The sequence below is a fragment of the Amborella trichopoda genome, chromosome 10 (assembly GCF_054954075.1).
Source record: "Amborella trichopoda isolate Santa Cruz 75 chromosome 10, AtrichopodaSantaCruz75HAP2 v2.0, whole genome shotgun sequence".
Taxonomy (NCBI): domain Eukaryota; kingdom Viridiplantae; phylum Streptophyta; class Magnoliopsida; order Amborellales; family Amborellaceae; genus Amborella; species Amborella trichopoda.
Window position 1 is genome coordinate 17,743,847 of NC_142345.1, and position 17,207 is coordinate 17,761,053.

The 17,207-nt window shown below is 35.0% G+C and overlaps 1 protein-coding gene across 21 annotated transcripts in view; it reads left to right on the plus strand.

Moving 5' to 3' along the window:
* The first annotated feature begins 2,881 nt into the window (after positions 1-2,881).
* RBCX1 (Chaperonin-like RbcX protein) overlaps positions 2,882-17,207 on the plus strand; it is a 33,904-nt gene continuing 19,578 nt past the window's right edge. For 3 of the 21 annotated variants that reach the window (XR_016043032.1, XM_088850010.1, XM_088850011.1), the window contains exons 1-6: positions 2,882-3,044; positions 3,223-3,317; positions 7,210-7,327; positions 11,319-11,335; positions 11,805-11,867; positions 11,946-12,050. Coding sequence is in view for 9 of the 21 variants with exons in the window: in XM_088850010.1 (XP_088706136.1) it covers positions 2,912-3,044; positions 3,223-3,317; positions 7,210-7,327; positions 11,319-11,335; positions 11,805-11,867; positions 11,946-12,020 (501 nt within the window). In the remaining 12 variants the exon portion in view is untranslated. Of the gene's footprint in view, positions 3,045-3,222; positions 3,318-7,209; positions 7,328-11,318; positions 11,336-11,804; positions 11,868-11,945; positions 12,200-12,247; positions 12,795-12,937; positions 13,204-17,207 lie in introns of those variants that run through there. The other 18 variants (XR_016043038.1, XR_016043039.1, XR_016043034.1 and 15 more) reach the window with 17 other exon arrangements.

Sequence of the window (17,207 nt, forward strand, 5' to 3'; positions counted from 1 at the left end):
TGACACGCAACTTCCTAGCCCAAGCCCTTAGCACACTCCTCGAGTGCTCATCCACCGAGCCCTCTGCACACTCCTCGAGTGCTCATCCACCTCTGTCTGCCGGAGCATTATGCCCCCAATAGCCTCCAAAATCCAGCTCAGAGCAAGGTGCTTGTCACCTAACCTTCGCTCTCTATGAGGAATATCTCCCGATAACCCTCAAACCTCCCTCCAGAACAGAACAATCGTCGGGAAGAGGGTCACAAAGACTGAGTACTCCATCACTCCGAACCTCTAAAGTAATATCGGTCTCCCCACAAGGTAAGGAGAAGGTCCCGGTCTCAGGATGGAACCGGTGGAATAAAGCACTAATAAGTGCCGTATCTAAGGGGAATGAATCAATCCGACAGACCTCCGATAAGCCTATGTCCATGATCTCCCTAATCAATTGGGGAGGTAGAATCCTCGCCCCCATCTGTGGACCCGTATAGGTGCCTAGTAGAAGAGAGAGCGGCAGGCTAAAACAATGGGAAAATGAAGAATCAAAACAAAGCTCCCATCTCCCAAGAATTTGGTGACAGTGAAATACAAGGTTAAAAACCCGACAACTACCCAGTGAACCAATCCATCTTAGGATGAACAAAAAATATATGTGTATAAAAATAATAATAAAAAGGAAGTCATCAATCAAAATAAGTATGTGAATCCATCCCTAAGCCCTATCAAGGACTAGGAGAGTAAGGCCTCGAAAACCCTCTCCGGTATGTCTTCGATCACACAGCACCGATCCAAGATTCACTCGTAACTCAAACAAAGAAATCCAAACCCAAAAACGTTCTTAAAAAGGAAAGTCAATAAATTTTTACAAACAGGCCGGGGGTTTGAAAATCTTTTGGAAAATTTACTCATGGATTAGTTAAATTTATGAGAGGGAGATAGGAATGAGAGAGAGAGAAAATTGAAAATTCGGTTTGTAAACTTGATTATTCGATAGAGAAAGAGAATACGGAGAGGATTTACAAGAGAGAAAAAAATATCGGTTCTTTAAAAACTGAAATTACTCTGATTTCGGTTTTGAAAAATCGAAAATAAGAGGTTTCGTTTTTTTAAAAAAAATTCTTTTCAAGTCAAAAAGTCAAAAAACAGAGACGTATCAGTAATAACAAAAAGTATCCGTTATTTTAATAATAACGAAAACTAAAATGAAAATTTATTTAATTTTCCCAAAAAAATAGAGTTACCGATAATATTAGAAACTATTATGCTATGTAAATCTAAGGCAAATAGACTCAACTTTGTAATGATTTTTTTCTGACAAAAACTTTTTTGGTTGTCTTAGTAATGAAATTAATAGATAGCAATCAAGAAGTATCAAGGCCCTATTTACCATTACTTCTTCATAAGTAGTAGAAGCCAGCTTCATGGCCACAAACTTTTTGTCGTAGCAGGTCGCATACTCTGCTGGATACTTCATCCAGACGTAAAAGATCTCTTCCTCTGGAGAGTAATTAGGTGCTGCAGGGATTAGTCATGGAATTACGGGTCCTCAAGATATTTCCCCTAACATATATTTTCTCGTATGTGATTCCAGCGGAGGGCGCGTAAAAGTTGGGGGTCCTCGTAGCCGCACGAAGGAATGTGGAAGGCTATCAACCTGTCTTATATTATCTTATATTATGATACAATTATTGCATGAAATTATTATCCATTGTATTATACTATAATGCAACGATATTTCTAAAAAATCATGCAACAATATTTTTAAAAAATCATGTTTATGGTATTTGTGTGATTCAAAATTTTGTACATTTTCTTTATCTCAATAATCGACCCCCCCTAAAAAAAAGTTTAATTGGAACCCTAGATATAGTCAAATTGAGTCTAGACCATTCATTTAGTTAATTTCAAGATATTAACCTTTACGAGTTCAAAATCATTTTTATTTTTTTTAACATTGTTCATCTAAACATAATAAAGCCATCTAAACAAAATGGTAAAGAAAAAAAAAAAAATCTTTCTAAGGCCTATTTGTTTTGGCATTTCACGCAATAGTTGTAAAAGCTAAATTTTTTTAGTTGAATTTTTTTTATTAAAGTTTGTGATTGCAAAAGAATTAGATTGTAAAGTAGGACAACAATTTCATGCAACCGCTGTATAGTAAAATGATGCAACAATCTTAAAAAACCATCTTATGGTCATTTGTTTGATCCAATTTTTGAAATATATACTATTTTCATTCTAATAAACAATCACAAAAAAATAAAAAATTGAAAACACAATTTAGATGGTATTTTTTTAGCCCAATTAACATAGGCCGTTCATTTTGGTGAGATGTTTAGATTTAGGTCTTAAAAGGATTTTTTCATTTTCAATTTTTTTAGATGGCTTTATTATCATTAGATGAACAATATTAAAAAATAAAAAAATAATTTTTAATTTATAAAGGCTAAAATCTTGAAGTTCACAAAATAAATGGTATAGATTTATTTTTGGAGGGAGCTCATTTTGACCATATCTAGAGTTAAAATATAACATTTTTTTTTGGGGGAGATTGATTATTGAAATGAAGAGAGTATGAATATAAAATTTAAAATTATACAAATACCACAAACGTAATTTTTTTAAAATATCTTTACATTATACTATGATATAACCGTTACATTATATCATTGTTCTATTACAAAATACCATAGTATTTTTTAGAAGGCATTATACTATTGTACAATCGTTGTACTACCGCTGCATGAGATCATTGCCCATTTGCTGTAGGATCCTACATAATCATTTTTTAAATGTCACTCGCCCATCACGTGCACATATGTGTGCTTGCTTTTTCGATCTCTTTTGATATGTTCTCGCTCTTCGGATATTTTCTCGCTCCAAGCGCCCCCGATGGTGGTTCAATTTTAGAGAGAGAGAGAGAGTGAAAGACATGGAGACCGGTCTCCTTTCTAGAGTTCAAGGGCTCACATGGCTCGCTCCACCTACTTCCTTCAACCTTCCTTCCCGTCGTCTTCTTCCTCCTCGATCCTTGCGCACCTCTTGCTACAAAATGTTCGTTCCAGGTAGCTCTTCTCCCTCTCTCTTTCTATATCTTTCTCTAAATTTTTTGTTGGAAGTTTTCATAGTGTTATCATCTAAGACAAAGGCCTATTGGAGCAAAATTCGCCCTTTTCTTTCCTCTTCTTTCAATTGGTGGTGCAAAAGAATTTGGATTGGAATTTGATAAAGCATCGGTTGTAGGATTTGGGGAGGTTTCACCAGAAGCGAAGGCGGCAGGGAGCCTTCACAATTTTTTCAACTTCTTGGCTGTGAAGATCGTTTTGGCGCAGTTGCAGGTTTTTCCCTTCCCATTTCACCTCTTCCTTGCTGATTTATGATACCTTCTGTCATGGCGTTGATTTGCCTATCATTATGTTAAGTATTTTGCTAAGTTATTGGGATCTGAGAAACAAATTAGTACGGATATTCCGCGTAAAAGTCCAACTTCGATATGCGCTTGGTGGTTTAGCATGCCTTAGGTTAGCCCTTGATTTTGGACACTGTATTTGTGTGTGACAATAGTGCTTCTTTTTCCCTTTTTTTCTGTTGATTCAATGAGACATGTTATTCCATTTCTTGTTATAGTAGGGCTTGGAATGTTTCCCTTAGTTCGGGTTTCTCTTCGAATGCTGACTTACATGTTCTTGTTTAATTTGGTAGTCCCTAGATATGTAGGATGTCATTGATTCTTGGCATGGGTTGGTTTGTTTTAAATGCACTTTGCAGTCATAGGTCAGCTATGTGGTAAACCTCAGATACCCTGAACCAGTTACTAATAGAGATGATTTATATATATTCAAAAACTATAGATGACTTATATAATGATGATGATAGATGACTTATATACTGAACAGTGTTTAATGTGGTCTATGTTGCTCCGATTTGGTATCTTATGTGGTGGTGAAGGTCAAGTTTTTTTGCATCTCCGAATGGGCCAGTTGAGGTCAATCGAGATGATGTTGTAGCTTATTTCGCATTAAAACCAAGAGCATTGGTAAGGTTACACATGAATTTCTTGTTGCCATCGCAAAAACATGTAGTTATATGATAAAAGAACTCTTTGATGGTCATATTTTCTGTCTTCTGTTGTGGTTTCAATCACCATAGCAATAAGACAGGTAAAACGGGCGTTTTAGTGAGATGGTGGTATTATTTTGCTGTGTAATCTAAAGTGATATCGGTGATTTTCTAAAGGGTGCAGTTTGTATAGAGCCTAGGCTCTAAACAATCAAATTAGAACCTACCTTCAAATAGTGTAAAATAATGTAGTTTCAATATTGGAAATCTTTGTGATAGCCTTAAATATATTTTCATCTTTGTTTATAAAGTTTAAAGCTTAAAAAATAGTGTAAAATCGACATATCTATGAAAACTTGAAAATCTTGAAAATTAATGGTCCAAAAATGCATTACAAAATACTCTATTTCCAAAACTCAAGATCCTTTTTTGTCTCATGTCCATGCATCTTGATGTCAAGATGATCATTTGAGGATATTTGGGCTCAAAACAACCTCTTCTAGTGAAATTTTTGTAGTAGGCTCCAATTGGATTGTTTAGAGCCTCGGCTCTATATAAAATTTTCCCTTTTCTAAACGAGATCCATTTTATAGTTATGTACAAATTATAACTAATTTGTTAAGGGTGCGGTTTGTATAGAGCCGAGGCTCTAAACAGTCAAATTAGAGCCCACCTTCAAATAGTATCGGGAAATATGGTTTCAATACTGGAGCAAAATTATTGTACATCAAGCAAATCTATGAAAACTTGAAAATCTTGAAAATTGACGGTCCAAAAATGCGTTACAAGATACACTATTTTCAAAATTTGAAATCGATTTTTTTCTCATGTCCATACATCTTGATGTCGAGATGATCAATTTAATGATATTTGGGCATCAAAACAACCTCTTCTAGTGAAAGTTTTGAGGTATGTTTCAATTTGATTGTTTAGAGCCTAGGCTCTATATAAACTTTTCCCATTAGTTAATTTAGTGATGGTCTGGTCACCATGACTAACTAAAAAATGATAAATGGTATACTTGAGTAGGTTCTTGTGGTCACATCCAGGTGATTGTAATTTGAGGACCCCAAAATCTATGTCACTTTATTAAAGAAATAAAATCTGTTTTCTCCTGTCTATGATGAATTTTAATTTCCTAAGGACTAGTGCAGGGGGGTGTGTATCACTATGTAAAACCGTACATACATACACGTGCATGCACAGAGCCACAAAGAGAGAGAGAGAGAGAGAGAGCTGCATGAATAAATGAGAGGTCTGGGCTTCCACTCCTGATATTCTGCTTTGCATGTACTCATACATTATTCTTTCTAATTTGTATTGGTTTGGAGCATCCGTAGGTACTCGACGTGACGTGTCTATTAATGTTAAAAATGCACTTATGAGTGACTAGAAAATTTGTCTGTTATATAAACTGGGTCAGTTTAAGTGTGGTTCTCTGAAATTTCCTTCTTCAGCCCGATATGTTTATATAACCAAATCTCTTTTAAGAGAATGAAATAGCTAATATAAAATGTCGAGTAATGCAATATTATCTACATGAAAAGTGATTTCTCAATCATGCTGAAGTAGGAAGTTCAGTGCAAACATTCTGTCCTAATGCCATGCATTCCAAGTGTACTGTTGCTTATATTTTCTTTGGTTACCCTGAATCAATGGATATAGGCACCCTTAGCATTTATCTGAGTTTCTGAATGTACAAAATCTTGTTTCTATGAAAAAGAAAGCAATCATGCTTTATTCTATGGTTTTCTCCTTCTGCTGAAGGATTGTCATTTGTCTGAGTTTCAGTTTGTTGACCAAAATGAGGCATTCAATGCTCCAACCAATTTGGGGAAACGACACGGGTTTTAGTTTTTGTTTTTTTTTTCCCCTTTTCTTTTTCTATGGAGGCTGGTATGTTAGCCAGTTTGAGGTGTGTCCCTACCCTTGAATCAGGATATAAACAGAGCAATGCCGAGTATGTAAAACATAAGGTAGAAGGAAATTTAAGGAAGCTATCCCGATACCAATTCCATCACTATCAGGAACTTGAGCATGGTGTATAGCTTTTCTGACATATTCTGGGTATTCTCTTAAACTATGTTGATTATTTGGAAGGTAATCCAAGAAAGGGCATTGGCATAAGCTTGATTTGTTCCCAGAAAGTATTGGATAAAATCAAGTACTTATGCACCTATCTCGAATACAGGATTACTTTATTTTAAACTTCCATGTTGCACTGACAAAGCCTCTCAGAACAATTAATGATTAAGTTGCAGTATGCATCTATCTGGACTTTTGGAAAGCTCAAATGTCCTTGTGTGTTTTAACCCACTATAACCAATACGAAATTGAATCGCTATACCTTCCTTATGAACAGCTCAAGTTCTAATACAGTCACCATGTATATCTCTAAACACACCCTCATATCCACTCATTTGTTCTTTCAAAGAAGTATCAATGTTCAGTCACCTGCATTTAGGCAGTCTCCAAATAACATCCTGAACTTTTCAGAGAATTATGAAGAATATTCCAAATTGAAAGAATGTCTGTATCATGCAAAGTAGAGGGACTAGCAACTTTACATCAAGCGAGTGTTTTGAAAATTTATGCAATTCTTGATTTTGATGGTATTGAGCAGTTTCAGCACTCCAGTTGATTCAGCCAAATCGCCCCTCTCCATACTTGTTATTTCCACTTCAGCTGAATTTTCTGAGTGAGGGAGGTTATTTCAACACCAAAATAAAGCAGACTTCTCTGTAATTTTTCTTTCTCCTTCAAAACAGTTCGGCCAAAATCAAAGAAATGTGTTGTTATGCTAATTAATTGATGTACCCAAGTATATTTATAAATTATGCTCCTTATTAGGGCTCATGTACATAAAATACTTGAGTAAGAAATTCACTTTAGTGTCTTTATAAAGTGACGGATGCTAGGTGTTGGTCATGAATGAGGGCTTTACACTGTAAAAGTTGAGTCCCAAATGCTGGAATTTTTTGCTTTCTCATTTCCATTAATTTCTTCTTTCACTTATGAATGGAAGAATTAGCATACCCCATGGAAGTTTCTTAGGATAATCTCCATCATATTTTCTGACGGCCGTTTATAGGGCAAACTAAAATCTATGGGGCTAGAAATATATCAGCAAGTAGTAGTGTTTTTCATCGGTGTGGATCTTTCCTGTTGCAGAGTTACAATCCAGAGGCCTATGAAGAATTAATGGACTTCATTTCCAGAAACTCTTTGAATGATGGGGATAAGTTTTGTTCAAATCTGATGCGAGAATCTCCAAGGCATAGAACTTTAGGTATGTCTTTGAACTTTGAGATCATCATTGTGTATACCTTATTCATTGGCCATTATCATAGTCAGATCATCGATGTCACCATTTTGAAACGGAAAAATTTGTTTCACAAAGCATTTGTACAGTTACTTTCAAAATCTTTGTGCAACTTTGCTATGGCACTTGTATAAACATATCTTTTTGAGTCGAGTCTTGTTTTCTGAAGTAATATATGGCCATCGATAACTAATATCGTAGATATGGTTGGTCCTGTTAGCCTTCACTGCTAAGGGTACTTATTTCAACTAATACCAGGGCATTTCTTGGTGGCAAAAGCAATGTTTAGAACTTGGCTTGGCCATCGGCGATTCTGAGTTGCCCGAGTATGTGTCGAGCTCGAAAATGGCCAAAACAAATTTAAAATAAGAAAAAATCTGTGAAAATAGGTAAAATAAGGAAAATGACAACAATGGATATTTATATAAAATATGAGAAAAATAATCAAAATCAAACCATTAGAAAGAAAACCCCCAAAAGGATAAAAAGATATACTTGATTTCAAATATAAGTTTTCAGAAAAACAAAGGTCTAAAGATCAATTTCTCATAAAAATGAGAAGATATAGAAATAATCAAAATCAAACCATTAGAAAATAGAAGACCCCAAAAAGGATAAAAAGATATAATTGATTTTCAAATATTAAATTAATTATAATTTAACTCTAATTATATTAACATAATATTTATATTAATTGATTTTCAAATATTAAATCAATTATAATTTAACTCTAATTATATTAACATAATATTTATATTGATTATGACTATGTTCCCTGGAGTTTGGGGGGACTTAGGTATGGCCACCTGCCGAATCCAAGATGCTCAGGCAAGTCCGATTCGACTTGCTCGAGTTGTAAAACATTGAAAACATTGGGCAAGAGTAACAGGAATTGTGGAGCATAAGACTCTAGGCGTACCTGAGCGCTCATGTCCACTGCAATTACCGCTGGCTTTGGTTGGCCGCGGGGGCTGTGGTGGACAAAGAAGGAGAATTTGCACCAAAGAAAGAAACTCTTGAAATTTCATCTCGTTAGGCGGGGAGGGAGGGGGGGGGATGAGGGATTACACGGTGTTCCACAATCTATGATGTAGTTACACCTTGTTGGGACAACAATGTTGCTCAGCTAGAAGCCTCCTGTCTTTTCATCTCGGCAACTGCACTTCCATAGGCAGAGGGAGGTGCTACGGTCTCACTGGTGGTGCTTGCACATTACCATCTCTATTGATGTTAAAGATTATTGGTAAAGAGTTTTGAGGGAATCTGGCCATGTCTTTATAATATCCTCAAGATCTCCTGAATCCGTTATTCTTCTGATGAACTTGGTTTTTTGTTAGTTCTTTCTTTGTTCAGGTTCTGTCTTTCTTTTTCAGTACACCTAGGACTGAAGCCAACTCTGTCTCCGAAAACTATAGATCTTTGTAGTGGCTCCTAGTCTGACTCCTAGTCTGACAGTGATCTTGACTTCTTGTGAATCAAGTAATAATATTTATTAGCCATTCCTAGTACCTGCTGTTGGGAAGGACCATTAGATTGTAATATGGATGATGTTATGTGTGTCAGTGTGTGCTACTGTTATTGTCTCCTGGATTCCTTCGCGTGTTGTCTTCACAAGCATATCATGAAACCATTCTTTGGTACTGTTCAAAACTTCTAAGAGGCTCCATGGGGTTTCATGGAAAATGAAAGCTGAGCACTATGCAGCAGTGTTTGACTCATGGGCTTCAGCCAACATTGTGAGGACATGACTATGATTTTATTTACATCTAGTAACTAACTTTTGGAAAGGTTGGTCTTGGTGGGAAGCCAACAAGATGAAAGTTCGCCTGTCTATTTTCTGTGAAGATAATATCATGAGGCCTCTCTAACCAACTTGGCTTGGCAATTCTGGTAGTTGTTTGCTTCCTACTTTCTTGTCCTCATGTTCAAGTGCTTGCCCGGTTGAAAGTTCAGGATCACTTTCTAGGCTATCAGATATTCAATTTGACCCCCACTAGCTGTATTGTATTCAGGGATTGAAAAGGCTTTAGTTTGCTCGCTTGCTATGCGAAATCACCATGTAACTTGTCGCTATGACCCTGTGAGTGTAGCGAGTCATTATTTCACTCATTTCTTACTAGTAACCAGAAAGAGAATAACGGTTTCCTGTATTCATGCCTTATAATACTGGTGCTTTGATGTATAAATATTGTCAAGTTTCAAACTTAGAAATTTCCCAACCATCTCTGGCTGCATAGGCACCCTTACTTTTGCATGGATAAAGTTGTGAACTCCGCACTGTCCTTGTGTTGTATTTCCTCTGTGAAGCAAGCAAGGTGTGTGTTATGCACTTTTACATTAAATTAGATTGCAAAGCATATCGAATTTTCTCTACACGCAGGACTTGACATTGTTCATTTGCTTTATATATTTTTTTTTGGAGGGGATTGTTGAAGGAAATTATATGGATGCCCAACTTTACAACTCATGGGGAACTTAAAATTTCTGAAAAAGGGGTGGCTTGGGATTTGACCATGAGTAGCAAATCAAAAAATAACCTGATAGGCAAACCAAAAAACTGGTATTAAATTCGTTTTGTTCAAAAAACTCAAAGGCAAAATTACTGTTGGCCAAAAAATGTGAATATTTCATATTTGGCTCAAAAAAGGGATGAAGAACTTGGATATACATAAATGACATGCAAGAAAGTTACAATTTGCAGAGGGAACACATACAATGATTTTATTTTGAGGGTATGATTGAACAATAATTTTATGCCAAGACTTGGTAGCATTCAAGGTCCTATTTGATGTTTTACCGAAATTTTTGTTAAACACAACAATATGGTGTGCTTCCTCTATTGTCATGGCACAAATGTACAATGATTTTACTAGGAGCACACATTGAAACAATAAATGTGATATAAAACACAACAATTATATTAACAAATAACACGAACAACAACACAAGGTATAGGATTACCGTCAGCCAAAAAAAAAAAAAAATTAAAGAACCTCAATATGGGATTATTGTTAACAGAAACTAAGAAATCGCAAATATGAAGTAGTGTTCTATCCACAATGTTGTGTTGTGTACATTAGTGAAAGAGCAAAGAAACTAGAAATAGTGAAATTTAATAAAAACTCATGTATGCAATGTAATAGAAAACTTACTTGTACTAAGCAATCCATGTAAGCAAATTCAAATTTTCGACCCTTACCCCCAAATTCCCAGCCACCTAAATCTTCAATTCTGTCTAAATCACTCTCTCTTGGTTTAGAGCAAGAGGATATTTTTCATTAGATCACTCTTCGTCTTCCTTTTTTTTTTGGGGAACTATATGTTTTAGAGTATGGTTTTTTTTTTTTTTTTAAAAAAGGAATGATTTTTTAGGGGAGTACCTATTTTGGGGGAACACTTTTTTCCGAAATAGTTTCGTGAAAGCTTTTTTGGTTGAATTATGGTTGCTGATTAAATCTCTCATTTAGTAAGCGTATATTATGACACCCCAATTCAAAGATTTCAAATCCATCAAGACAAGGGAAGTTTTAAAAAAGTTAGAAATTTGAAGGACATGAAAATAGGGAACTTCCAAAAAATGAAATGGATAAAAGTTGGCATTGTATATTGGTTCTATAGAAAAATGTGAGATTTAAAAAAAAAATTTGAAAAACTTAGTGTTTAACAAATTTGATTTTTTGGAGAAAAAATAGATTTAAACAATTCTTGCTAACTACGGTTTCAACCGGTTGGGTAATCTGGAACATGTATAGTTGGGTGGCCATAAAGTTAGTTCCTTGGTTTTTCCAATAATTCTTTTATCTCGTTGCAAAATTAACTTAATTAGTCCATTGTGTGACTATTATTATAAAAAAAAGGGGCTAATCATCTACCTAGTGGCTGATTCATTCTTACCTTATGTTTGAAATTCTTTTGGGATGTGGTGATTTGACATATCTTGGTGTCTACATGACTTCAGCCCTACGCATCTTAGAGGTTTGTCCTCCTACCCTCACCAAGCTTGTCTCTTTATCATGTATTACGGTCAACTTTGAACGTCGAAGTAAGGTGTACCTCCAAACTTTGTTGTAAGATGTGGTTTGTGTTGGAAACTCCGACAATGACCTGAAATCCATTTTCATCCTAATTAAATGTAAAGCTCCAAAAATATTTTAGATCGAACAAATCTATAAGCTCTTAACTATCTGGAAAATAGATTGTCTAGATAATGTGCTATAAGAAGCATTATTTTTAGACTTCGAGATTATTTTCTTTTTCATATCAGTGCATTTTGAGGTCATGATGATCAATTGGAAGGTTTTTAGTAGCGAAACGACTTTTTCCTGTGGGCTTTGAGGTGCAACTTACTTTTATAATACAAAGTTGACACTTTGTTTTAACGCTTTCCTTCTATTGATATTTCAAATTCTATAAATTCCTTCCTGGCATTGGCATTATGTTTTAGGTCCGTTCAGCATATCCCAAGAGGGATTTTGAGTGGGATAACTTGAAGCGCCTTGCTTTCGAGGTATGTAGTTCTTCTACATTCTTGTCAAACTGATTCACATTTGTTTTATGTTTTGGTAAATGCTTCTTTGTTTTGCAGATGGTTGATGAATCTAACACAAGACTTATGAGGGAGTATGTTCAGGAGACCAGTTTCGTGGAAGAGGAGAAATAATCCATCCTTCGTGTCTACATATATGCCTGTGTATGTATAAACATTACATTCTATTATATAATTAGAAGCTAAGTAAATAATTAAAAAGGCAAGCTTATTGTATTGTTCGCAATATTAGTGTTGAAATTTATGTTGTAAAAAGTTAATTTTCCATAATTGATGATTAGTTAAAAGTAAAACTAAGTGTGAATTTTGCTTGTTTCTACTTTTTACCATCGATTAACCAGTTTTGTTCCTTCAAGGCTTCAAGCATCCACTTCTCATTGGCCCATACAGGTACCTAATCTCTCTCTCTCTCTCTCTCTCTCTTCCCTAAGTCCCGGTCTCTTCCCTAAGTCCCGGTAGCTAAGCCCTAATTTTGGCTTCCTAAATGGTACGCTAATTATGGGATTCTCTTCCTCTCAACTGTGTGGTTGTGCCTGTGTTTTGTTTTTTTCACTACTGAAATTTTTTTCCATCACTAAAATCTCTATCTGTATCTCTCTCTTGACATTGTGCCCTAATAGTGGGTTTCCCCGCAATGTGACCTAATTTTGAGTTTTTCCGCACCGTGCCCAAAACTTTGGGTTTTCTCTAAATTGTTTTTTTATCACTGAAAAATGCTTTAAATTGATGTCCTTAATCTACTTGTATGGCATGCATGTAGTTCTATTTAGTTTGTACATGTTGTGCTCTCACGAGTCATGATGAAGAATTATCAAATATTTTTTCATTGCCACTGTTGGCATTAATAATGGATATTCACATATATATCATTTCATGTTTATTGGAATACAACATGATGACTGCCGAAGCTATAACTTAGCTCTTTGTGATTATGGTTTGTCAATGGTGATGGCTTGACCATGTCAGCTTATTTATTATTATTATTTTTAAGAAAAAAGTTTATATAAGGTTGCAACCTTTTATTGTTGAAGGTGCACCTCAAAAATCCTATAAAGGAGAGTGTTCCAACATTGGGGAACCGTCTAAGTGATCTCTTGACATCGAGATGAATGGATATGAAGAAGAAAAAGAATTCCAAGTCTAAAAAATAGTGCATCTTATAACAAGTTTTCTGGACTGTCTATTTTCAAGATTTTCAAGTGTTATTAATTTGTTCGATATGTACAATTTTTGAAATTTTAAATTTTGTAACTGATGATGAAAGAAAAATTATCGAGCCATCGTAAGATTTTCGACATCGAAACTGCTTCTCTTAAGTAAATTTTATAAACATGGCTTATTTATATAGGATAAGGAGGCAAACCTTATACAAACCTCACTCTATTTGTATAGGGTGTGGTTTGCATCAGATGGCAAACTTTTTTTTGGACAAATTGCCATCTTTTTTTGGACAAATAGCAAAGCATGTATTGGTAAAGAAGTTACCCAAGAGGGATTACATTATCGGCAGAAATAGAAAGAGAAAATAAGGACTCACCAATTTTGGCAAGTGAGTTAGCTAAAAAATTGGCTTCCCTATAAACATGCGGGAAAGAAATCGTTAAACCTATCAACAAATCATGGATCCACAACCACAGGGATTTCAGTTCCATGGTACCTTTTAACTCCTTTTTATATTACCGAATGGCATTCATCGATTCTCCTTCGATACTACACATATACCCCAGATTATGATCACGAAGTAACTTTTAGACCTTGCAGGAGAGTAGGCATTTCTGCATAGTTAGCAGTCGCTTCCCCGATAGGTCTTGCGAAAGTGAGAATGGTAAGGCTATTGTAGTCTCGAATCACACCCCCACCCCCTGCAAACCCTGGATTACCCTGTGAATTGCCATCAAAATTCAGCTTTAGCATACCTTGAGGGCGAGGATACCAGGCACTTGTGGGCCTCGTTCGAACTGTCTTTAGTTCAATTAAGTTATGCAGATGAAGCAGCACATCAGCCTCTGAGATGCCCCATCCTTTTGTTGTTGCAGCACTATTTTTAGGATTTAAAATTTCTCTTTTCCTCATATTAATACATCTTGGTGTCGAGATAATCAATTAGACGTATTTCCAACATCAAAACAACTTTTTACGAATAATTTTAGAGGTACATCTTAATTCTACATTTTAAGGTGTCAATTTTATATAAATTTTTTAAAAAATAATTTTTATTTTGTTAAATATTTTATAAAGTTATAAAAATATATTTTTGTTTTTTTTTTAATTTTAAAAAAACCCCAAAGTCTTCATCCAAATCAGTTGAAGTGCATAATTACTTCATTTTCCAAAAATCAAAGCGGACTCCAAAGCAAATTCGACAACATTGGATTGAATAGAAACTGTTTAGAAGATGAGATCCCAATGTTAGAAAACTCAAATTTCAATTTTTTTGAGAATAATCTAGGGGTTTTAAGGTGAGTCCCAATATTTCATATTGAAAAAAAGCCTCCCAAATAGGTAGTAGGGAGTTGAAGTAAACTATATGCTCCAAAGGGAGCATAGTATACATGCCCAAATTTAAAATGTCACAAGAATATATTCTTTATATATTTTGAATTGATTCCGATGGAACAAGAAATAATTTCAGTGTCGAATTAGATTCTTATTGTCACATTTATTTATCTATTTAGATAAGTAAGATAATGAAAATAAATTATTGACTGTGAATGAAATTAATGGACAACAAATACTTAAGACAAGAGACATGTTCTCAGTATTTACATATTTTGTGAAAAATAATGAAAAACTATAAATTAATACCATTTTTAAAAAAAGAAAAAAAAAACTAGATTTTTTAGAAATTGTAGTGAGTTTTTGAAAAAAATTTAAGGCTAAATCTGGACCACCGATTTGACCCGATGTTTTAGATAGACAATCCGAATCACCGATCCAGTTTTTTAAAATATTGCATTAGTGAATACATATGCTGATCGACCGTAAGAAGGAAAATATGAGAAAAATGTCTCCGCATGTTGCTCTCCTTGGTAAGTTGATAATCAACCACTATATATTTTGAACGAGAGTGAAAAATTAGATTCACAACTAGCATCATTAAATTAAATTTGTTGTAGATGTCCTCAAGGCGCCCCAATTTCACCAAGAGGGATGTGAAATGTTACATTGACTTGAATCCCACTAATTAGCGGATTGTTTCCTTTGGCGGTCTTATGGGGATTGTAATTCGCCAATGGTTTTACTATTATCAAGAAGTTGATTTTGAGGTGAAGTATTATTTGGAATATGATGGATTGTGGATGGGTCTAAGAAGAGTGATGACCTTAATTTTACCTTAACTTGTCCCATACCTTAACTTGTCCCATACCTGGGTAAAAGGGTTAGGTTGTGTTAGGTAGGCAGTCAATGTAAAATTTTGCCAAACCTCATCATGAATCCTGAAATTATAGTATTTACTTATGTTAAGACATTCCCCAGAAACGACACACTGTATCGGAACCTGGGTACAATGAGAAATGAGTAAGGGGTAGCTAGGGCGTTCCCTAAAAGCCACACGCTATATCGGACCCCGGGTACAGTGAGAAATGAGGAAGGGTTAGATAGGACGTTCCCCATAAACGATGTGCCGTAATGCAGCCTAGTTGCGGTGAAAAATGGGCAAGGGTTCTCATGACATCCTGGACGAGCATGGGTAAAGAAGCTAGTTCAAGAGAATAGGATTTTCTAGCCACATGGAATGTAGGAGCGCTTACAGGTAAGAGTATGAAATTAGTGGATACAATGAGACAAAGGAGAATAAACATAGTTTCTCTATATGAAACTAAATGGAAAGGAGAAAAAGCTAAATAAATAGATGGGTATAAACTTTGGTATACAAAAAAGGATAATAATCGAAATGGCGTAGGCATAATAGTAGACAAAGATTAGGAGGGGACTTAAATGGCCATGTAGGGAAGGACAGTAGAGGATATGGAGGGGTACATAGGGGATATGGGTTTGAGGAAAGAAATGAGATGGGTGAGACTATTCTGGATTTTGATATGGCCTACGATCTAGCAATAGCAAATATTTATTTTAAAAAGTGAGATGAACATTTAATAACCTATAAAGGTGGATCACATAAAAGCCAAATAGACTTCTTCCTAGTTAAGAAGGTAGATCAACCATCATGTAAAAATTGCAAGGTTATTCCAATAGAGACAACTTAGGCTCGTGGTTATGGACATCTGGATAAAAACATGGAAGAGAAGGGGTGAAAGTAATGGATGTCCAAAACCTAGGTGGTGGAATTTTAAAAATGAAAAAAATAGACTTATTTAATAATAAATTAGTTGAAGAAGGAAAATAGAACTCTGAACGTGATGTCAATGTAATGCGATGGTTGACTATATCAAGAAAGTGGCAAAGGAAATTTTTGAAGAATCTAGAGGAAAAATAAATTCGGATAAAAAAACTTGGTGGTGGAGTGATGAGGTCCACGACCATTAACAAAAACGATCATGTTGTAAAAATTGACAGTGTAATGGAAACAATCAAAACTTAGAAGATGATAAAAAAGTTAAGAAAAACACTAAACAAATAGTAAGTAAAGTGAAACTTGAGACATACGATAATCTATACAATAAACTGGGAAAAAGAGAAGGTAAAAAAAATATCTTCCAATTAGCAAAAATAAAAGAGAAAAAGTGTTGGGATTTAAACATATTAAATGCATTAAGAATGAAGATAAAAAAGTCTTGGTGAAGGATGACGATGTCAACAAAAGATGGAGAATTTATTTTAAAAATTTATTAAATGACGAACACAGTGGGAATATGGAGACAGAAGGAATTCTTGGTATAAATGAGGGTGGAGGTCATATATACATTCGTAGGATTATGATGTCAGAAGTTAAAGAAGCTTTGAAAATGATGAAGATAGAAAAAGCTTTAAGACCAGATAGTATCCCGATAGAGGTTTGAAAGTGCATGGGGGAGATTGGTATTGACTGACTGATGAAGTTGTTTAACAAGATACTGAGAACAAAAAAAATGCCAAATGAATGGAAGAAAAGTATTGTGGTACCTATTTATAAGAACAAATAAGACATACAGAATTGTGTGAGCTATCGATGGATCAAGCTTATAAACCACTATGAAGTTCTGGAAGAGAGTGTTTGAGCAATGACTAAGACATGAAACGAGTGTATCTGAAAATCAATTTGGTTTTATGCTAAGAAGGTCAATAACCGAGGCTATTTTCCTACTTAGGCAACTGATTGAGAAGTTAAGGGCGACATGAAAAGACTTTCACATTGTCTTT